This window comes from Podarcis cretensis, assembly GCF_951804945.1.
Source record: "Podarcis cretensis genome assembly, chromosome: 13".
Classification (NCBI taxonomy): domain Eukaryota; kingdom Metazoa; phylum Chordata; class Lepidosauria; order Squamata; family Lacertidae; genus Podarcis; species Podarcis cretensis.
The window spans coordinates 46,153,271-46,176,610 of NC_137182.1; the positions used below are offsets into that span (position 1 = coordinate 46,153,271).

The 23,340-nt window shown below is 47.4% G+C and overlaps 1 protein-coding gene across 1 annotated transcript; it reads right to left on the reverse strand.

The window, feature by feature from the left end:
• Positions 1-215: 215 nt before the first annotated feature.
• On the reverse strand, positions 216-18,500 carry FIS1 (fission, mitochondrial 1). The gene is made up of 5 exons (XM_079951686.1): positions 18,339-18,500; positions 8,373-8,505; positions 6,021-6,097; positions 2,493-2,598; positions 216-1,643 (listed from the first exon to the last, which is right to left on the reverse strand). The coding sequence occupies exons 1-5, from the start codon at positions 18,381-18,383 to the stop codon at positions 1,546-1,548; spliced, it is 459 nt and encodes a 152-aa protein (XP_079807812.1). The 5' UTR covers positions 18,384-18,500; the 3' UTR covers positions 216-1,545.
• Between the last annotated feature and the right edge of the window lie 4,840 nt (positions 18,501-23,340).

Genomic DNA, 23,340 nt, shown 5'->3' on the forward strand with positions numbered 1-23,340 from the left:
CCCTGCCTGAAACCTTGGTGATCTGCTGCCAAGCAGCATCCACAATGCTGGCAGCTGATGGGCCAATGGTCTAATTGATTCCTAAATGGTCAAAAACACAGAAAATTCAGTGGCGGCCTACAGTATAAACAGGATGGATTGGACACCAGCTCACCATCTTAAGGACATCCGAGGCCCAAACTTCACGAGAGGCGCAAATCAGACAATCCAAATCATTCGCATTTGTATTTTTATTTTTATTGACATCCCTGCCTCACACCAGTCAGAGGCTAGAAAACCATATAAAAGCACCTGTTCAGTGAGCAGGGAAATTAAAGTTTCCAGAAAGGAGGAGAGAAGTGTTTTCAATACATCTGTAGTCTCTGAACGGCGACTGGAACGTCAACTTTGCACAAAGGAAGCCCCGCCATTGGGTTGGTGTGGGGTCTTCACTTGCCAACATAAAAAAGGAACCTGTCCCTTGTCTGCTTAGAAGCAGATACTTTCCAATATAAGGCTGCTTTGAGTGTCCCTCTTTTCTGCTGTTTCCTCTCCATGTCCCAAGAAGCTCGCTCTCTTTATCTGTTGCGAGACAAGAGAGGTGACCTAATTCTCATGTTGGCAGCCCCCACCAGCTCTTATCAAATAAATAAGGGGACAACAGAAGATAGCTATCTAGGCAGAGGAAGACCCCAAAGAAGAAGCAGGGGCACCTATGTTCCTCCAGTGATGGGGCTGGACTACAATTCCCATCGTCCCTGACCACTGCCCATGCTGTTTGGGGCTGATGGGAGTTCAACAAAAATATGAAGGACCACAGGCTCCTCTAGAGGGAACCCAGTGCTGCCACGGAGCTAAGAGGGTCAGGAGGCACCATGCAAAGGAAGTGCAAACTAGGGGGATGCACTGTGTATGGAAGGAAGAGAGGGAGGCACATGTGTGTGTTTATTAAGTGTAAGAGAAAACACAGTCGGACAGTGAGGGAAAGGTTCTGTCCCGGAAAGCCTTCTCCTCGACCATCGTTCACAGCAAGAAGAAGCTAAGCCGCACACTGCCGGACCGGGGGGCTTCCCCCCGCCCCGCCCCACCCAATCCAACTGTAATCTTCTGAAAATGATGTCCTTTCCTGGCATTTTGTATCTTAAGTCTCAGATGAGAGAAATCTCCAAGCCCCACGACAAGCGAGAGGTGGCAAAGCCGGGCAGCGGGGAGAAACCCATGTGCTTTTCTCACGTCAGCATGTGATAGGTGAAGCGTAGGCAAGGAACCTAAAGGAAGTTACACAACAGGGGGCTGGGGCAACTGAGAGCTAGAAGGGCCCGCAGCCATGCGCGCCCATGTTCCTATTTGGCCAGTCTTCTACCGAAAGGGCCACTTTGGTCTCACAGAAGGAGGGGAGGGGAAAGTCCGGGAATCAGGGTCGGATTAGTGCCTGCCGAGCATGTTTTTAATCGTCCCTCATTTTCCCTGCAGGGTTAGAGCTGTGAGTTGCCAAGGCCAGGCTGCTCTGGCCGGGTGCGAAAGGGGGGTGGGGGTGGGACCCCACCACCTCCCTAACCAAGCCAGTTAAGGTTTTGATTTGGAGATGGCCAAGCCGATGAGACCAGCCAGCCCGGCTGCGCCTAGAGCCATGCCGCCCACGATCGCCATGCCAACCAGGCCATCTGTGGAGAGAGAAGAGGGAAGAAAGGCGTCATCCTGGAACGCTAGTTAAGGATTGAGAGGCTCCTCAAGAGATCTTTGGACTGCAGCCTGCGGGAGGGGGGCTGGACCAACGCAGTTGCCATGGGGACCAACTTTTTCCATCACCACCTTTTCAGAGGAGGTGGTGGAGGAATAGCTGCTGCCACCTCCCAGGCCGACGGCCCTCACCCTCTCATTGGCCTCTGGCAGTGCAAAAGTGATCCCTGTGCCGTCTTATCCAACCGAGGCACCAGGTCCTCATTGTTGGTACTTAAGAGCTGTTGAAACGCCTTTCCGTCTCCTTGAGAAATACTAGGAGGCATTTCATAAAAGGCGCTCAATGATGGTTGGGTGTTTTAATGCATTCTGTTCTCTGAACGCATCGGCTTAGTGTACATGTCCAAAGCACGATGGTTTGTTGGGCAAGGAATTACGAAGAACGTCCCTGCGCTCTCCCCATTCCTACACACTTGAAAACCAAAAAGCCTCCTTGGTTTGTTAAACCACATTTCCCCCATTGCTTCCAAACTGGGAAACGGTTTTGGGCGATCCCCACAAACCTTGCATGAAGAAATGTCTCAGGGTTCAAGACCTGGCATCTCCAGTTATGGCTGGGAAAGACTCCCTTCTTGAAACCCTGGAGAGATGCTGCCAGTCAGTGCGCTGAGCTAAGCAGACTGACACAGGCCTCAGTTTCCTATGTGGAGTCATCACTTGGTTTGTGAGAAATGCCCCAACCATGGTTTACTGGGATCAGCATTATTGTGTTTGAACAGAACCTTAAAAGGTGGGAGGGAAAGGGTTGCGCTCCCCACTCCCGGCCCCCTAACCTTTCTGCATGGCCCTCTTGATGAGCTTCTCCAGCTCCATGGCTTGCGTGTTGCTTGGCTCTGTCTTCAGCAGCCCCCGGATGTACTTCAGAGCTTTCTCATATTCCTACAAGAAAGAGAGAAGAGCGTTAATGCACCTGTGTCTGGGGACATCATGCGCAGTACCCTGTTGCCCACCACAAATGGAGGGAATCAGTATGTGGGGCTTTCTAGCTTTGGAAAAAGAAAGTGATGAGCTGGATGGAGGCTTGGGGAGAGTCAAGGAAGGTGGGGAAAGGGGTTATGTACACTTAGAACTAGGGTCACGCAACAATGTGGACCATGACTGTGGTCAGACTGGACACAGAGCACCTTAGCTAACCTACCGTATATACTCGAGTATAAGCCAACTTTTTCAGCACATTTTTTATGCTGAAAAAGCCCCCCTCGGCTTATACTCAAGTGAGGCAGGCAGTGTCAGCAGAGGGATGAATGGCCCGAAAGGAGCCCTTTCTCGCCGCTGGTCCCGCCGCTGCCACCTGCCTCTCGCAAATGCAGGCAGCAGCAGAAGTGACGGCGGAGGGATGAGCAGCCCGAAAGGAGCCCTTTTGGGCTGCTTGTTCTTCCTCCACCGCTGCTGCCACCACCAGGTTTGTGAGGTGGTGAACCGGCTTACACTCGAGTCAGTAAGTTTTCCCAGTTTTTTGTGCTAAAATTAGGTGCCTCGGCTTATATTCGGGTAGGCTTATACTCGAGTATGTACGGTGTGTAACGGCTGCTGAAGTGGGTTTTAAAGGTCCCAAGAAATGAAGTCCATTAGCAACAACAGCTCAATGAAACCTCCACATTCAAAAGGAAGGATGCCTCCAAGGACTGGAAAACAGGGACAAACAACAGGCAACAGTCTGATTCTCAAGCTTCCAGGAGGTCATATGGATGACCACTGCCGAGGGCAGGAGGCTAAGGAAGTCCTTATTAAGGAGACAGAATTCCTCTACAGGGGAAACAGGGACAGTTCAAAAGTCTCCTGCCTCAGGACGCTAAGCTCTCCCATTCCCTGTTTTAGCTCAAGGCAAGGAGTTTAACCTGCACAGGAGATGCAAACCCCATAGAGAGGGGGACAGGGAGAGCAGTGGCTGCTTGAGCAACCTTCTGAAGCACACATGCCAGAGGTGGGTGGAGCAACAAACGCCACCTTTGTAGAGGAGGCTAGTTTCTATATGCACACTTGCAGGAGGCATTATTAAAATACACTTGTCTGCTAGACAAGAACCACTTGGGGTGGTGTTGATGCAGAGCAAGTAAGGGGCGTGGCTAGGGAGCATCCCAGGGGCCAGGCAGAGAGGACTGGAGGGCCACACTTGGGCCTGAGGCTCCCTGCCCTTGCCACAAGTTTTGAGAAGGACAGGATTTGAAGTGGGGGGCGGGGGAATCCAGGGCAGCATCCCACCAAGGTGTTCTGCTAGTGCATGGCTGCTCAATGGAACTCCCCTCTCCCCATGTGCCCCCAACTGCTCTGCAGGATTGGGGAGTCTCAGAGCAGAATGGAGGATGCATGAAGAGATTTGGGGGGATTCCGTTGCACAACTACTTTGCTGGACTCTGCCCTGGATTTCTTGGCTGCAAGCCTAACACTTTCCCAGTAGCACAACCCAGACCCCAGCAATCAACTGCAGCTTGCCATCATCTGCACTGGCGCTCTCAGGGCTGCAACCCCAGACAGTGTGAGACCCACTACAAGCAACAGAACTCCCTTGCGCAGGATTGCACGGTTAAGGTCGGCTGTGTTTTGCACAGCTCCTTCCCTCTGGGCCCAAGCTCCTGCTTATCTTGCGCCATTGCCTCCACACATACGCCCCATGACTGAAGAGGGTTATGATCTGCTGCTCTCGCAGTCTATAAAAGCGCAGAGATAAAAGGCCCAGCTGAGACTGATACATGTGGGCACCACCCTGGTTTTGACAAGGTTTATAGAGTTGGGATTAGCTGCCAGAGATAAGAAAGGGCCTGAGGTAACGGGAAACGCAGGACTTTCACCCTGGACAGGAGAGTTGACTTCTCCCTCACATGCTGGGAAGCGAGCGTGAAAGATAGGCAAAGTCTCAAACTCTGACTGAGGATCTCTCCCCCGCTCGCCCATTTGGCAACCCAGGGAGAAAACACGTCTGTTGCCTATCTGCAAAAATCTGCAGGATGCAAAACATTTTGAAGCTTTCCAATCTGTGTAAGGAGGAAGCGGGTGAAAAACAGAAGCTCAGCTTTCCTTAAGTCAGATTTGGGGACAGAGGATGGAACAGGGAAAGACTTAATGCAGCCTCCAGCTTTCTGTTGCCTGATTGAATCCTCTTGAATGCCAATTGCTGCTCTTCTCGGCCCAGCTTTGGCTGGGGAGGGCGGGGTATAAATAAAAATTATTATTATTATTATTATTATTATTATTATTATTATTATTCTCTCTTTTCAGTCATCGGAGCCCTGAGGATACAAACAAATGCTATGCGGAGCGTCTGTGGAGCTGTGGATGCTGTCCAAGCACAAAAGTGAGGGATCAGCAACTAGCAGCCCTGGGCCAAATCCGTTCCAGTTTGGGAGAAAGGGGCAGAAGCTGGGAGAGGTAATGAGGAAGAAGAGCTCACTTGCTTGACGCCACTTTGAAGAAAGGAAGAACGGATCTGAACCTTCCTTCCCTCTTTGCCTCTGTCCCACTGACTCAATATCGGATGTTCTCCTCCAGGGCAGAGGTGGAGCGCTGGATTTGGCCAGATCATCATCTCCCCACCCCCTGCACAGAGGCCAAGCTCAACAGGTGGGAGAGTCTGGCACCACAATGACTCCAAGAACATATCGAGTCAGACCATTGGGTCATCTAGCTTAGTATAGTTTGCACTGACTGGCAGCAGCTCTCAAGTGAAAGTCTTACCCATTTTCCATCCCCTTTTTTGCCTACATGACTTGGAATCGAAACATTTATTATTGTTTATTTATTGCATTCTCGATGGAGCGCAATGTGGCTTACATGAGTCCCATGCCTCCTCCTTTCATAGAATTGTAGACTCACAAGGGAAACACAAGGGTCATCTAGTCCAACTGCAAGGCAATTCCCACAGCAACCACCATGGTCCTAGTATGACACTCTAACCATCACACCACACTGCTCCCACGGGCTTTGCAAGTGCCAACAACTGGCTGATCATCAGGGTTCACAAAGCACTGTGCATGAGACTTTTCACAGATCAGTGGGGCCGGCAGACCCCCTTTCAGCCTGCTCTTTCCCTGACCTACACCTGACATCACGTACACTATAGGGTGGGTGGGTTCCCTGAACAGTCTCACAGCACAAATAGACAGGCTTGGTAGGCCTAATAAGGCCCGAGAGCTGGAGGTGACCCCATTGCTGCTTTAGAGGAAATTACCTCCCTAAAAAAAGTTAAACTTTTCGTGGATTTTAACTATAAGCCACATCAGGATCCCATCTTGCCTGAACAACAGAGGTACAAATATAAGCGGGTCCAAGCCAAAGTTAGCAGGTAGGGCCACCAGAAGACTTACCTTGAGCCGGTAATTGGCCACCGAGAGGTAAAAGACATAATCACGCTGCTCCTCTTTGTTCCCTTTGGGCAGCAGCTCTGAAAATAAAAGGGTCAAGAGAGTAATGTTTACCTATACCTGTTTAGAGAGAGATGGGTCTGAGGGTTTCTCCATTTTACCTGCCTCCTACAGCTCACGTAACATGCAGACACAACACACAAAAATCTGAACTTGGAACTAGAGTAACCCCACCTGGATTCCTGACAACCGAATCCCAAACGACATCCCGGCGCCTGGACTTTGGCAAACCGAAGGTCAAGCGAGTGTACGGGGAGCTGCCGTGCAAGGAGAGCAAGGACATTGTGCCAAGGAGGTCACGCCCGGCCGATGAAAAGACAGGAATGGGACAGATGCACACACAAAAAAAGAAGGGGGAGAATGTGGCAGAGGCGGAAAAACAGGAGGCATCTCACACGCTGCCACGTACACACAAAAGGTTTTCTCTCCCCACAGTGCTGAAGATCCTTTGATACTCCAAGGGAGGTGGGGGGAAACTCATAGCGGAAGTTTATGGTGTGGAGAAATGAGTTTTTTTCTCCCCTCCCCAACCTATAATGGCAGAACGTGGGAGCTGCTCAATTAATTGACTGGCAGCAGATTCAGGGCAAACCACGCAGAAAAAAGTACTTATTCGCAGAAAGGATAATTGGCACATGGACCTCTTTGCCAGTTAATGTGGTGGTGGGTTCAGGTGGCTGTGAAAGAGGGTTGGGCAAATCTCAGCCACGTTTGGTAGATGAACTTCCACGTTCAGAGACAGTGTGCTGCTGAATACCAGGTGCTGGGGGAGAAGGGCTAGTTACGCCCTGCCTGTGGGCTTGCTGGAGGCCATATGATTGGCCGTGGGGCCGGGCACAAGAATGCTGGACTAGAAACACCTTCGGTCCAACCTAGTAAGGCTCTTCTTATTAGAGCAAGTGCTTGCAGGTGGCGATGTTTCAGTGTTGGAAACTCAGATACAGTGTTACCTTGGTTTACAAACACTGCAAAACCAGAAATAGTGTCTTGGTTTGAGAACTTCACCTTGGTCTAAGAACGGAATCCGAACGGTGGAAGGGCACCGGTGGCAGGAGGCCTCATTAGGGAAAGCACGCCTTGGTTTAAGAAAGGTTTTGGTTTAAGAAGAGACTTCCAGAATGGATTAAGTTCATAAACCAAGGTACCACTGTATATAAGCTAGGGGCCAAATGGATCCTTAAACCGAGGTTGTAGATGCCAAAATGGAATGCCTAGTTGCCATTTTGGGGTAAAAGGTAAAGGACCCCTGACAGTTAAGTCCAGTTGCAGACAACTCTGGGGTTGTAGTGCTCATCTGCAGGCCGAGGAAGCCAGCGTTTTTTTGCAGACAGTTTTTCCGGGTCATGTGGCCAACATGACTAAGCCGCTTCTGAAACCAGAGCAGAGCAGTACCTATTTATCTACTTGCACTTTTGGGCGTGTTTTTGAACTGCTAGGATGGCAGGAGCAGGGACTGAGCAACGGGAGCTCACCCCGTCACAGGGATTCAAACTGCCAACCTTCTGATCGGCAAGCCCAAGAGGCTCAGTGGTTTAGACCACAGCGCCACCCGCTTTATGGGGTAAGACAGCTCTACAGTCTCCTTTTGCAAATGACAGACTGACTGTGATTGAGTCTCACTGAAACATCAGGCTAGTTCCAATGACAACCTTGAGCTAGGTTAATAACTTGGAGGACTTCAGGGGCAGTGCACATATATATTGGCCCATCCCTACCTGTTTTTCTTCATGGTGACACAAACCATTCATAAGGTAGAAATATTCTCCACAACTGTGACCAGGGCAGTGGGATGGGGTATGTGAAGACAAACTACAACAATTAACCATAACTTTGTTCACTGCTCCTGCTCAGGCTGCACAGAAAAAGCATTTTGGTTCCTGAAATTGGTTCCGATTGCGCAAATAAAATATAACAGATAGGATGTGGCATTAGTGTGTGAAAATAGTCAAGATCCAAGGATCCCCAGTCATGCACCTCCAGATGGTAAAGATGTCAGGCACCATTCTGGCACTCAGGCTTCTTCACTTGGTTGCAAGCAGTCGATAGCCAGGTGCAAAATGTGCCTGGCCAGTTTCAAGCACTGGGATGCTTGTAATAAAAGCTACAAAATAACCAAGAAGAGTATATAAAAAGGACACACTGTGGAGCTCAAATAAATAAATCAAATCAAAATGGAGTGGGTGTTTCAACCACTGCTTTGCGATTAGGTGGAACAGCTTACTGGATGTCTTGTTTGGCAAGAGAAATCAAGGAGGTGGCTTGGTGGATGTTCTGGTCTATTGATCTACTGCTCACCTTCCAGGAGTACAACACCCTTCTTGATGTCCTCGTTGTATTTGCTGCGGACCAGGCACCAGGCGTACTCAAATGTGGTCCCTTTGGAGACATTGCCTGAGCTCACCTCAGCACTGTACTTCTTCTCAAATCTCTGTGGAAAAGAAGAGAGGGATGGTTAAGCTGACACCAGTCTCCCGGGAAAGGCAAAATGTGCCTTTCTGCCCCACTTCGCCCACCCAATTCACAGGTTTTTCCTGAGAATACGTCAGCAGGGGTCAACCTGACACGATCTTGGCCACAGTAGGCCACCAGGGGGCAGGTAGGGGGCCTACAGATCATGAAGGAGTGACAAGGGACTCTGGCCCAGTGTTAGAAGTCGAGATATGAAAGCTAGGAGTTAAATGGGACCTCAAACCTAGGTTATGGGCGCAACAATGGAATGTCTAGGCACGCTTTTTTATAACAAGAATACACAGCTGAAAATGAATGAACTGCAGCTAAAATATTATGTTTATTTTTCACATGGTCTAGTCCTTCCCCTGCAAAAGGCACCTAGAACAATGGGAGTTTTGAATGCTGCTCTGGCCTATGGGAGAGTTGCTTCCATTGGACCACTTGTCTGTGGTGGGCGGAGCCAGGAGCAGAAGTGGGTGGAGCCATAGGTGTGCCAACAGCCTACATGCAAATGTCAAGAATTACACACACACACACACACACACACACACACACACACACACACCTCTTCATCCAGATGAGCAGGATGCACTGGCTCACAGGGACTTTTCAAGCAATCTCCCATCCATGCACCTAACAACCATGTCAGCAACCATGGAATAACCAAAAAAATGTTGCTGATTCCAACAGAAAACTACTGGCAATGGATGGCAGGCGAAGGAGAGGAAGAAAAACAAGGAGAAGCAGTTCGGAATTCCAAACATTTGGTGCCATTTCTCTGCAGGGCAACAGCGAAAGGGTTGGCAGATCCTAGAGTTTCCATTTTCAGCTTTTCAAAAAAAAAAAAAATCACCACCCTAAATAATTTTTTGTACTTGTGCGTGGATAGTGCCATCTCGGCTACTCACCACCGAACTTCAGAAATAGAAGGGGACAGGTGCAGAACCAATTATGCAAAAGGAATGATGTACAAGCACATAAATTTCGACAAAGGTCATAGAATTCAGCTCTACCAGTTGGGAGATTTATTATTATTTTAAAGCATTGAGTACCTAGTAAGGACAGATGATTCCCAGATGAGGAATTGCTCCAACAGGAACCGGTGACCCTGGCTTAGCAGCCGGATCTTCTATGAAGCCTTACGCAAGCATCGAAAAAACAAGAATAGAACAACAAGCACCTCCGAAACCAGACACTGGTCTTTTTGTCTCCCATCAATGGATTTGGTCCGGGCAGGTCGCACCAACTGCCGCCCAAGGCTGCCAGGCTGTTTAGTGCTGGAAAGTCAGAGGGGGCTCTTCGTTCCGCAGGCACACGAACCATTCAAACCCCATTTCATGAAAGGGCTCAGAAGGGAATGTGCAGGGGCAAGGGCTGTAGCTCAGTGGCAGAGTGCCGGCTTTGCGGGCTGAAGGTCTTGGGTTCGATTTCCAACATCCCTAGGTTGGGCTGAGACACACTCCCTGTTGGAAAACCTGAAGAGTCGCTGGCAGTCTGTGCAGACAGCACTGAGCTAGGTGGACCAATCTTCCCACTCAGTATAAGACACCCCCCCCCCCCATTTAAACAGGGCCATGCAGTTGTTTACAATTTTATTGGGTAGCCAGTCATTTTAATGATTGTTCCGTACTACTATTAATTGTGGGGGTTTTTTTTACATTTTCATACTGCTGCACACCACCATGATACTTTATGGGTACTTTTTCCAGCTAATCAGTAAAATTAATATAAAGAAATATAAAGATCATTCACTCTCACAATGAAAACAATGTGACCTTCAGCGGGGCGGCGGTGTAAAGAGGTTTGAAGTGATGGCTAAACCAGCCAAAGATCTGTCCAAGTGGCTGCCTGACTTCTCAGAAGCCTGCTCAAAAACCCACGTTTACTAAAAACAGCCGCTCAAGGAGGAATGTCACCTGCCATAAAAGTGCCCTTTTAATTTCATCGGAAAGGAAACAGAACTGTTTAAACAACACTCTGGTTGCAACACCACTGCTCAAAAGCCTGAAAACACCCAAAGGAGGCCAAGAGAAGACCTGAAAAGCACCTTGTCCTCTGTGGGGTGGGAGCTGGCAGAAAGGAGCTAGCAACTAGCAAACCGCCCTTCCACTTGCAAGCCCAGAGGCAATGGGGGGGAGGAAATGTATGGAATCTGCTGCCAGTTCACTTTAGGGTGCGGAATTGGAGGCTCCATCAATGTCTTGAGGGCTCCGGATTCCATACATTGCTGGAGCCTCCAATTCCCCACTAGGCCAAGCTGGCTGGGAATAAGAAGAGATGGGGCTCAGCAGCATCTGGTGAAGGGTCACTGATCCCACCCAGCTTGCAGGGTGTGATGGTAGAGCCCAGGCCCCCTTGGTAGTATGTGGACTGAATTACCGCATTTTTTGCTCTATAAGACTCACTTTTTCCCTCCTAAAAAGTAAGGGGAAATGTGTGTGCGTCTTATGGAGCGAATGCAGGCTGCGCAGCTATCCCAGAGGCCAGAACAGCAAGAGGGATTGCTGCTTTAACTGTGCAGCGATCCCTCTTGCTGTTCTGGCTTCTGAGATTCAGATTTTTTTTTTCTTGTTTTCCTCCTCCAAAAACTAGGTGCGTCTTGTGGTCTGGTGCGTCTTATAGAGCGAAAAATACGGTAAATCCAAGCAGGATAAAAACCATTGATTTAAACCACCAAGCTGGGGGGGGGGGGAGGGGGAGACAGAGAAATAAATCAACTGAAAGGCACACCAATTTAAGTCATGTTTTCCCCCATTATGAAACAGATTAACTTGAGAAGCCAAAATTCTCATGGAGTCTGCTGTAGGCTCCATGGAGGATCTTGGCAAGAGATAGGATGACAGTGCCTGGAACCCAGCGCCAGTGAAGAAAGCATGTTAGTCCCTGCAGGTCAAGGAGGACATCCAAAATAAATACTCTGAGGCTGAGCTAGTTCTCCCACCAGTACCAACCCCCACCAATTTATTATTGCACAAGTTTCTGCAGACTGGAGTCCACCTGAAGCGTTATCTTCAGGGAGAAGCTGGGGGGGGGGGAATTACCCCCAACAGAAGGTTCCTAAAAGGAAAAGGATATACTACCACCTGGGGAGCATTTTCAAAAAGGCATCCCTCCACCTTTAGGCATTGCCTATGCCATGGCACTCCTCATAGAGAACTGATCACTGCAGACCTGCAGTCATCGCCAACAGCAAGCGTCCCTTGCCAAGGGTAGAATTTAAGGCATGTCCACCTGCCTAGGGTTGCCATACGTCCAGAATTTCCCGGACACAGCTGGCATTCGGCCATCAGAAAGGGTGTCTGGGAGGAAATCGCTTAAACGTCCTGAAAAATCCCATGTTGGAAGTGTAGATTTTGGCGAATTTCCTTAAAAATGGCTCTCTTTTTGTTTGAGATTTTTGTGTCCAGATTTTCACTTTTTGAAATATGGCAACCCTATACCTGCCCACCAGAAGACAACAGGTGGGTGGGGGTTGGGGGGGGTCGGGAACAGCATCCCAGGCCAAATTGGTTCCAGGCCTAATTAGCTCACAGGCTACTAGCTCTACAACCTCCAGGGAGAATGGATTAATACAAGGAACATTTCTTTAAAAATGACACCCATCCATCTATAGCCTGAAATTGCACTGGCCACTCCTGCACCTCAAGATTCAGCCATCTCAGTCAGATGCACGCATAGATCAGGCACTGGCGTTTTAAGAGGCAGGCCTCTGTATTAAATGGAGGTTTCCTTTTAAAACTGGGTTATGTTTTGAGAGAAGCACACATGTCCTGGTCACAGCCAACAAAGTCTCTTGGATCCTTCTCCACTAGCCCTCAGCAGTAATCACAGGAAATAGGTCACACCATAGTGAGTAAATTTCAGGGAGGGGGATTTTATTATTATTAAGATGTTTGTTATATTAAGTATTCCCACAGCTACTCAAAAGAATCCATGCTTCCCCCCCCTACTCTTAAACACATCAACACAGTTCAGATGTTAAAAAGCAGGGCTCGAAAGCACATGACTCTCCAGATACCATGGAAACCAAACTGAACTGTGGATTCCTTGACAGTATTGTATGACTTGACATGCGCAGCTCACAGGAGTTCAAGCATTGCAATTTTGATGTTCTGTTATATTAAGTGTGATCTTCTACTGTAATGTTTATTGACTGTATGAAAGCTACTTTGGTATCCAGGCTAATGGAAACTGGCATGGAAATACAATAATTCGCTCTCACACATCCAAAAGGCAAGGAGTCTAAATATTCATGGTTTGAACAATAAACAATAGTAAGATTTGCTTTCCAAGTCATGGAGATGCATGACTCTCTCTGTCCTGTATCCACCAGCTCCTGCTTCTGATTTGGGTAAGTACCTTACAGATGTAAAGAGTGTGCCAGGAAAAAGTGCTTAATTTCACAACTGCTCCCTTAAATGCAGATAGTTTCTGCAATACAAAAGGAAACTAGTTTTAGACTGCATTCCTGTGCACTATAGAAAGCTCTGTTGGTACCTCACCATACCAGTATTTCTACTCCCAGCAGAACTAGCATAGGTCATTGCAAGCTGATATTGGTCATTATGATAAAACATTAGCATGCATTGTTGTGGAGTAACCATATATGAATGAGAACACCAAAACCACAATTCAAGTCTCCAATTTGAAAAACCAGTCCTTATTTGTGGTCACTTAAAATACACCCTGATCGTTTGTCATTGTGTAAGACATCCATGCCATGCGATTTTCCTATTTCCAGAGCGGTAGCTTGGCTGAAACCAACTAACAAAGCATCTTGTGCCACCTGGAAGGCTAACAAATTTATTACAGCGTAAGCTTTCGTCCATTTCATCAGATGTACGAAATGTCATCCTAGGTTACAGGTGTACTTAAGGTTAATAGACGGGGCAAGGTATTATCATCACTGAGGTCAGAGAGGAATGAAACGCAGAAAAAGTACAAGACTAATAATTATGTTATTAAGAGTAGCCATTCACAACAAAGTTGATGGCGCTAATACAGACATCCTGGAAATTCCTTATTGTTCCATACCTTTCCTCCTTAGTGACTCAATTGACCCTGAATGCCCAATTCCAACTGCACACAGCCATAGAAACCTATGGTATCTTCTTTCCTAAGTTAGCACATTCAAAGTAAATGCAACACGTAGGATCAAACAAAGCACCAATTCTTTAAAGCCAAACTGCTGCTCAGAGACTGCAAAAACAGCAGCTGCATTGTCGGAAAAAATGTCACTGAATCAGTGCTCTCCTCTGGAACAAATAAGGCTACAACTCTAAATGTACCTACTGGAATGAAACCTACACTGAATTCAACAATACCCATGCATAAGTGTACACATTTAGGCTTGGGCAGTTAAGCGCTCAAGAGCTATTGGAAGTGATTTGATGCCCCCTAGTGGATTTGCTTCACTTCTTATGCCAGTTAGGTTAAGGTAAAGGTACCCCTGCCCGTACGGGCCAGTCTTGACAGACTCTAGGGTTTTGCGCTCATCTCACTCTATAGGCCAGGAGCCAGCGCTGTCCGTAGACACTTCCGGGTCACGTGGCCAGCGTGACAAGCTGCATCTGGCGAGCCAGCGCAGCACACGGAACGCCGTTTACCTTCCCGCTGGTAAGCGGTCCCTATTTATCTACTTGCACCCAGGGGTGCTTTCGAACTGCTAGGTTGGCAGGCGCTGGGACCGAAAGACGGGAGCTCACCCCGCCGCAGGGATTCGAACCGCCGACCATGCGATTGGCAAGTCCTAGGCACTGAGGTTTTACCCACAACTGTGCAGAATTGTAGAGTTGGAATGGACCCCAAGGGTCATTTAGTCCAACCCCCTGCAATACAAGAATTTCAACTAAGCTTTCTTGATAGTGGATCCACTCAGTGGATTTGTAACTGGCTGACTGACCGAACCCAAAGGGTGCTCATCAATGGTTCCTCTTCATCCTGGAGAAGAGTGACTAGTGGGGTGCCACAGGGTTCTGTCTTGGGCCCGGTCTTATTCAACATCTTTATCAACGACTTGGATGATGGACTCAAGGGCATCCTGATCAAATTTGCAGATGACACCAAACTGGGAGGGGTGGCTAACACCCCAGAGGACAGGATCACACTTCAAAACGACCTTGACAGATTAGAGAACTGGGCCAAAACAAACAAGATGAATTTTAACAGGGAGAAATGTAAAGTATTGCACTTGGGCAAAAAAAATGAGAGGCACAAATACAAGATGGGTGACACCTGGCTTGAGAGCAGTACATGTGAAAAGGATCTAGGAGACTTGGTTGACCACAAACTTGACATGAGCCAACAGTTTGACGCAGCAGCTAAAAAAGCCAATGCAATTCTGGGCTGCATCAATAGGAGTATAGCATCTAGATCAAGGGAAGTAATAGTGCCACTGTATTCTGCTCTGGTCAGACCTCACCTGGAGTACTGTGTCCAGTTCTGGTCACCACAGTTCAAGAAGGACACTGACAAACTGGAACGTGTCCAGAGAAGGGCAACCAAAAGGGTCAAAGGCCTGGAAACGATGCCTTATGAGGAACGGCTATGGGAGCTGGGCATGTTTAGCCTGGAGAAGAGGAGGTTAAGGGGTGATATGATAGCCATGTTCAAATATATAAAAGGATGTCACATAGAGGAGGGAGAAAGGTTGTTTTCTGCTGCTCCAGAGAAGCGGACACGGAGCAATGGATCCAAACTACAAGAAAGAAGATTCCACCTAAACATTAGGAAGAACTTCCTGACAGTAAGAGCTGTTCGACAGTGGAATTTGCTGCCAAGAAGTGTGGTGGAGTCTCCTTCTTTGGAGGTCTTTAAGCAGAGGCTTGACAACCATATGTCAGGAGTGCTCTGATGGTGTTTCCTGCTTGGCAGGGAGTTGGACTCGATGGCCCTTGTGGTCTCTTCCAACTCTATGATAGATGTCCCATCCAACCTCTGTTTTAAAACTTCCAAGGAAGGAGAGTCCACCACCTCCTGAGGGAGTCGTGTCCTCTGTCAAAGAGCCCTTACAGCAGGCATAGGCAAACACGGCCCTCCACATGTTTTGGAACAACAATTCCTATCATCCCTGACCACTGGTCTTGTTAGCTACGGATGATGGGAGTTGTAGTCCCAAAATATCTGGAGGGCCGAGTTTGCCTATGCCTGCCTTACAGTCAGAAAGTTCTTCCTTATGCTTAGTCAGAATCTCCTTTCTTGTAACTTGAATCCTTTGGTTTGGGTCCTACCCTCTGGAGAAGGAGAAAACAAGCTTGCTCCATCGTCCATGTGACAGCCCTTTAGAGATCTGAATCATTTGATTATAGGCTGTTAACATGCTGCCTTCTATAACCATGAGGCTTCAATTACTTGATCTTACACATCTAAGAAACCACCTCTTCTTCTTTATCATGGATTTGGGTGTATGCATGCACTGCTCCCATCTTTAGCTCCATTGCCAAACACTCTCTGCAATACAGAACTGTGGGGGAAAGCACAGGGCACCTTCTAGGATGCTGTATTTGTGTAAGAAGAGGAATGGGAAACCAATGTTCCCCCAGATGTTGCTGAACTGTGACTCCTGTCAGCCCCAGCCAGCATGACCAGTGATCAGGAATGATGGGAGCTGTATTTCAGCAACATCTGGAGGACACCTTGTCATGAAATTCTACTTAATCCAGAGCAGATTCCAATTTATAGTTAGCAGAGTAAAAATTTAAATACGTTGTAGGATTCCCCAAAAATAGACCAGAGGCAGTTGTATTTCATCCAGCAGAGCTTTACTGCTATTGAAGGCAAATGAGCATAATGGTTATAAATCCAATACATTCAGGATCGGCACTGTCCATAAGAAATCCAGTTACAGCAGATTTAACTTAAACTTACAACTTATAGTAAGTCTAAAAACTATACAGTGGTACCTTGGTTCTCGAACACAATGCATTCCAGAAGCCGCAGAAGACGTGCCAGGCATTCGGCTTCCGAAAAATCGTTCAAAAACCGGAACACTCGCTTCCGGGTTTTGACAGTTTGGGAGCCGATTTGTTCGGGAGCCAAGGCATTTGAGATCCAAGGTACAACTGCATATAAAACACCACACCAGAAGGAAAAGAGATAGAAAGAGAAAGTGAAACCCAGGCTCCTTCTGCCCCTACTTTTATAGTCAGCATGACCTTGACAGAAGAGATAACAGAATCAGTTTAAGCCAGCTGTACATCATGAACCTTCTGCTTGTTTCTTTCACACAGAGAAGCTTCCAGAACCCTTTTGAATTAAGCAGAATAGGAAAGATCTCTACACATCAGATCAATACTTACTGATAATACTTTTTATTTATCATTTTGATAAGCATGAACTAATACACAATTCACATAAGTGACACATTGTTAATATCACATTTTAAACAGAATTTGTTAATACAGGTTTAATTTGGTGTTTACAATAAAAATATTGGTACCAAACTTCAGTTTTCAAAACATGCTACTCTTTATTGTTAAACTCCTTAACGTATTGTCTATCCTTAACATATACTTCAAGGCTTCAAAGCACATACATTCCAGTAATCCTTGAGTGTCATCCAGGCGCAAAAAATGGCACCCAGACATTTTGAGGTGCTCGCAAATGGAGAACCTTTAGGCGCAAAATGTGCCTGGCGCCCTGCTAATTTCAAACCCCGTATACAGTATATACCTCAGCTGTCAGCAAACCCTGCTGTCCAGACATCCTAACTGGAGAACAGAAAAAGTCACTGCTATGAAACTGCCTCAATGTGTACGGGAAGGTGGGGGTGGAATGACCAATCACAGGGAAACAGGAGAAACCAGCCCATTTTTTTTCTTGAGCTCCCTCTGACACCTTGATGAGGGAGCAGAGGAGAGCAAAACATATGGAGAACATACAAGTCTATGTATAGCATAAGTAGCTAACTAAATTAATTTACCTACATAATTTAAAATCCAGTTTGTAGCTAATATTCATAATCATAAACAGTAGCATCCAGCTAAGCCAGAGTAGTGCTACTCTGATCATGGCTTAGCTGCATATCACACTAAATTAATAGAGCGAGTCCGTGTGTGTGTGTGCGCGCGCGCGCTGAGAGGATCACACCTTTTCCAGCCAGAGGGCCAAATTGCATTGTAGGCAATCTTCCAGGGGCCACATTCCAGTGATGCATGGGGCCAGATTTTACATTAGCTACATTTTAGCCATATAGAAGCTACTCACTCTCCAGCCTGTATCCAGAGAAGCAAGAGGCATTATTACAGCATCATAGTTTAATGCTTCATCTAAGCCAGGCAAAAACGTCTTGAGGGAGATAGGGGGTGCTTTGTACTTTCCCTCACTTGAATCCACTCAAGTCACTCCCAGCACTTCCCTTCTCCATACGGAGTGGCTGCCCAGCACTTCAGCGGAGGAGAGTGATGCCACTTCCTAGTCGCTACCATGAAGCACTTCCGCTGAAGGAGAGGAAGGTCCGGCTCCACCTCATCTTCAGACCAGACATATGACCCACAGCACAAATGTAAAAGGTTACAGGAGGGTGCATTTTTTAAAAAAGGAAGAACCACCCAAAATCAGGCCGTCGGAGAGAACGAAGCGACCAGGACGGAGAGCAGAGGGCGGCTATACTGGGACAAAAGGCCCGTCCAAGCCCAGCTGACTCCACGAAACTCAAAGGCACCGCCCGCACTCAGTAGCCCAAGGTAGACTGCCCCTGGACCTGGAGGCTCCACTTAAATCTCGCGGCCCGCGACCAGAGCCAGGAGAAGAGGGAGACACAAGCACAAAACCCGCGCGCTCCTCCTCCGGTTAAATAAGGCTCCGACTCACCTGCAGATCCTCCAGCGCCACCACTTCGCTGAGCACCGACTCCATCGCGCCCAATCCCGGAAGCAGGGCCGGAAGCGGTCCTGCGACGGAAGCGGAACTTTAAAAAAATCCCACTCGGTCGCTCTAGGAAGGCAGAGGGAGGCTGTCTCTATGGCGTCCCTTCTCAACTCTCCCTTAGTGCAGCCACGCCCCCTTACCTCGCGCGCCTGCGCACGCTCCCTTCCGCAGAGAAACCCCGAGAGGTTTAAATGCGCCCGCGCGCTTGTTTGTGCGTTGGTCCGTTTCCACGGCAGCGGGGAGGGCGGGGGGAGAGTCTTTTGCCGCCGCCTCCCTCCATCTTCACGCTCACTGGAGGAACAGGAAGCGCGCTTCCTCGTATTTCCAAAACCAAACGCCAATAGAAGGCTGCCATGGCAACCGCGGGAGCAGGAAGCGTCATAGGCTAGGCGCGCTTTCCCATAGAAAGTAATGCAAAATGGATTAATCCGTTCCAGACTTTTAAAAACAACCCCTAAAACAACCAATTTAACATGAATTTTACCCTCTAACGCAGGCACCCCCAACCTTCGGCCCTCCAGATGTTTTGGACTACAATTCCCATCATCCCTGACCACTGGTCCTGTTAGCTAGGGATCATGGGAGTTGTAGGCCGAAACATCTGGAGAGCCGCAAGTTGGGGATGCCTGCTCTAACGAGACCATTGACCATTGATGGAGCAGCCAAGTAATTTCGTTGTCCCCGAGAGGGGGCAATGACAATAAAGATATTATTATTATTATTATTATTATTATTATTATTATTATTATTATTAAAAAATGAAAGCTATAAACAATGCACTGCAGTCACACAATCAATCAGTAGCTGAACTGGGTTCCACACAGTCACAAAAGCAAAAAAAAAGAGCTGCAAAAACAAAGGCCTGAGGTGGATAAGGGCAATGGTGGGGAATCTGTCCCTCCAGCTGTTGCGGTAGTATATTGTTAGGAGCCACCTCAAACTCTGCCTAGTGGTGCATTAGATTCCAGGGGTTATTTGCCCGCAGTGTAGGACCACATTTGGTCCCATTTTTGCCATCTTCTCTGATGATACAGTTCCTCCTTCTCTGGCACAGGCCAAGTCCACACTATACATTTAAATCATCTCCCCCCCCCAAAAAAAAAGACTCCAGGGAACCATATATGGTTTGTTACAGGTGCTGGGAATTGTAGCTCTGTGAAGGGGTAAACTACAGTTCCCATGATTTTTTTATGCATGTGGTTAAATGTATGGTGTTTTTGCAGCCATAACGTGACAGGCTGCCTATTGCCAACCAATGGCAATGTCCATTTCTTTGTGATAACTGTTCTTTCCCTAGAAAACACACACACTAGTTAGCAGGCACTTAATTAGGACAGGGAGGTGCAGCTCAAATGTTCTGCTTCATGTTTGAACCTGCCCTCAATTACATGCACTTATCTGCTATTTTCCTAATGGTAATTGGAATAAAAATAATCCTAACTATTCCCTTGTCACATGCGGTTTATCTGCCCTTGGTGGAGATGAGGGCGTTGCCTGAGCTAGTAATGTGTTGCCTTATTTGGTTAATGAGACAAAATTAGCTTTAGGGCAGGAACTGGTTTAATTACATAAAGCAGCTGGGAATAAATCTGCAAACAGGGACAACCCACTTGCAAAAGTTTCAAAAGTTTGTCCTCAAGTAGAGCACGTGGAGATTCCTGTGCTTTTTACAGCTGGGCAAGGGGCAGAAACCCAATAGGGACAGAGCTTTCACCACCAATGCATCTCTCGACCTGAAAAAGCGGCACCCATTTAATTTCCATATTCTCTCTGCCCCTGAAAATGTGGTAGTTTAGTAGGAATGGCTGAGCGATAGATCACTGCCTGCTCCTGATTGTTCACATAGAATCTCTGTAGATTTTTCATTCTGTTAAGAACAGAAGAAGAGCCAAAGGCTCATTTAGTCTGGCCTCCTGTTCTTACAACAAGATGACTATAGGAAACCCACAAGCATTGTCTGAGCACAACAGCACACTTGTGATTTCCAGCAGCTGGCATTCAGGGACATACTACATCTGACAGTTGAAGGGAAACATAGCCTTATCCTCCATGAATTTGCAAAATCCTCTTTTAAAAGCATCCGAAGTTGGTAGCTGTTATGTACTGAGTTGAATAGGATCCAAAATGCAGCAGCCTGATTAGTCCTTGAACAATAGGATTCAAAATGCAGCAGTATGATTGGTCCTAGAACAATAGGATCCAGAATGAAGGAGTCGGCCTGGTCCGCAGGAGCCACCCAATCCAACTCCGGGTGGAAGTGAATCCGCAACCTGATTGGCCTACAGGAGAATCCCAGAATTAGCCAATCACATGGGGCCCATTGTGTAAATAATGTATATAAAGCAGACATTTCGTGGGAATTTCCATTCCTCACTACTCTGAGCTGAATAAAGAGCATGAAATTCACGCTCGACTCTTGAGTATATTTCAGTAGCCATCACTACATCTTTGGGGAGCAAATTAAGTAGTTTAACAATGCACTGTGGGAAGAAGTACCGTACTTCTCTGTGTATAAGACAATTTTTTAAATTATAAAATAATGGATAGTGCAGAAGGGGGGACGATTGTCAGCCAAGGCCTGCTGTTGCTTTTTGGCACTCCTCCAAAAAAAGGCTCAGCAACTCTGGTTAACTTCCCCCCCCCCCGAAAAAAAAAAAAGCTTAACAACTCTGGGCAATCTCTCCCCCCCCCTTTTCTTAATTTGGAGTCCCCCAAAATAGGGGTCATTTTATACACGGGGGCATGTTATACACAGAAAAATACAGTACTTTCTTTTGTCTGTCCTGAATTTTCCAACATTCAGTTTTATTGGATGCTTACAAGTTCTGGTGTTAAATAAGCGTGAGGGTGGGGAATTTCTCCACTCTCACACCATGCATGTCGTTGGGCCTCTGCATCAGGTCTCCACCTCCCCTTTTCTCTAAGCTAAATACTCCGAGATACTGTAACTTTGCCTCATTTGGGAGTTGCTCCATCCCCTTAATAATTTTGGTTGCCCTTTTCTGAACCTTAGCCATTGGTTAACACTTCTCACTTGGGTTTCTCACCACGGCCCCTAAGATTTCACAGCGTTCTGGCCTCCTTGGCCAACATGAGGGCTAGAAACCTATTCAAAAGAAAACAAAAGAGGGTGAAGTCCACACCAGACACAAAATTCCACACTAATGTGACACTGTTGCACATACCCAGAATTAACACATACATGCAATACAGTCCAGGCATTTACCGGGAGGGACCCAATCCAGGTGACAAAGGAAAACGACGCATGTGCCATCTTTCTTCTTTCATCTCCTGGGTGAAAGAATTAACAATTACGGGATTCTCTGGCCTGACTGGATCATCTGCAATAACCCCCTAGGAGATAAAAGTTTCAGAGGATGGGGGAATAATTTTATGCTATTAGCTGCTGTGAATGCAGAAGCCCAAGGCTGCCTTGCTGAGCAACTGAAGCCTCCAGTTTCCTGTCGTCCCTCCAGAGAATCCATTTTCAAATGTGCCCTTCCGTTGTGGCGGGTGGCAGCCCGTCACTCATCTCGCCTTGCTTCCTCAACTCGCCACAATTTTCCATTTTGCAGCAATGCTCCAGGGATGTTAAGAGCCAACAACATATTATTTTGCTCTCCGAGTCAATTGAAAAAGGGAGTTTGGGGGTCCGGGAGATTAATTGTGCATTCCATTTTCATAGCCAAGGGAGCTGCTAATTTCTGTCCCTCTTTCGCTAGCTAACACGATGCGAAATATTACTAATATTTGCCGCCAAACAAGAATCGGAGCGAAGAAAGACCTCCGCGTTACAGAGGGCCGCCTTCTTTGAATGTCACATCTATTTTCCGTGAGAGGTGAATACAGTCGATCTGCTTGTGGATCCATGAACAGCCTCTTTCTAGGACTCCCATTTTTCATGCTGGTGGTCCGCACTGATGGGCGCCAGTGTCACCTGCCAGCCCTCAGGATGGAGGCCTTTGAGAGAAGGGGAGACATCCTCATCGGAGGGCTTTTCCCGCTGCATCATCAAACATCAAGCGATGCTGTGGCCATCACCTTTACGATGCCGCCTAATCCCACATACTGTCACACCTCAATGCGGCACCAGCAGCCCCTCCCAAAGGATACTGCTGGAACTGTCAATGGAAGACATCCCTCGAGGTAAATCTGGGGTGTTTGGGCTGCTTTGGAGCAGGGTGGGTGGACGATTCTCCTTTTCTCTTCTGCCTATGGAGGGCTCGTTCACTCGCACAAGCATGCACGTCATCTGGGGCCTCTCCGACCAAGCCTGTGATGCTGTAGCGGTTAAGTGTGGGACTAGGACCTGGGAGAGACTTGGGTTCGAATTTGGGGCCTCACCAGACTGGCAATTCATTGGGGGCATGTTCTGTGACATGTTCTTGACCTCATAATAATGCATTAGCAGTGATTTAGCAGCCTTCACCAAACTCTAACTGGTGACTGTTAAAATTTTACAAGCCTACCCAGATATTTAGAATGCTGGTTTCTTTTTCTTTTTTGTAAAACCAGTAAAATCTGGATTTAATTGTTTGTGCTAATAAAAGAAAACAATAGAAAATTGCTTCAGTTTATTTTTTAATATAATTTTAATTAGAGGTGTGTGTGTGTGTGTGTGTGTGTGTTTATACACTCTCCTTACACTCACTGGTATCTGTGCTCAGTAGCTAGTAGCCACCAATAATCAGAACCCATTGAAGACACATTTACAGTGGTACCTCGGGTTAAGAACTTAATTTGTTCTGGAGGTCCGTTCTTAACCTGAAACTGTTCTTAACCTGAAGCACCACTTTAGCTAATGGGGCCTCCCGCTGCTACTGTGCTGCTGCACGATTTCTGTTCTCATCCTGAAGCAAAGTTCTTAACCCGAGTTAATATTTCTGGGTTAGCGGAGTCTGTAACCTGAAGCATCTGTAACCCGAGGTACCACTGTATTTACCAT

Bases quoted from the DNA above. Each gene is read 5' to 3' on its own strand.
- FIS1 (XM_079951686.1), bottom strand. From the start codon at position 18,383: ATGGAGTCGGTGCTCAGCGAAGTGGTGGCGCTGGAGGATCTGCAG. The intron at 6,098-8,372 runs GTGAGCAGTAGA...TTTTATTTTCAG, and splicing joins GGGTGTTGTACTCCTGGAAG to AGCTGCTGCCCAAAGGGAAC. The intron at 1,644-2,492 runs GTTAGGGGGCCG...CTCTCTCCACAG, and splicing joins CAAGAGGGCCATGCAGAAAG to ATGGCCTGGTTGGCATGGCG.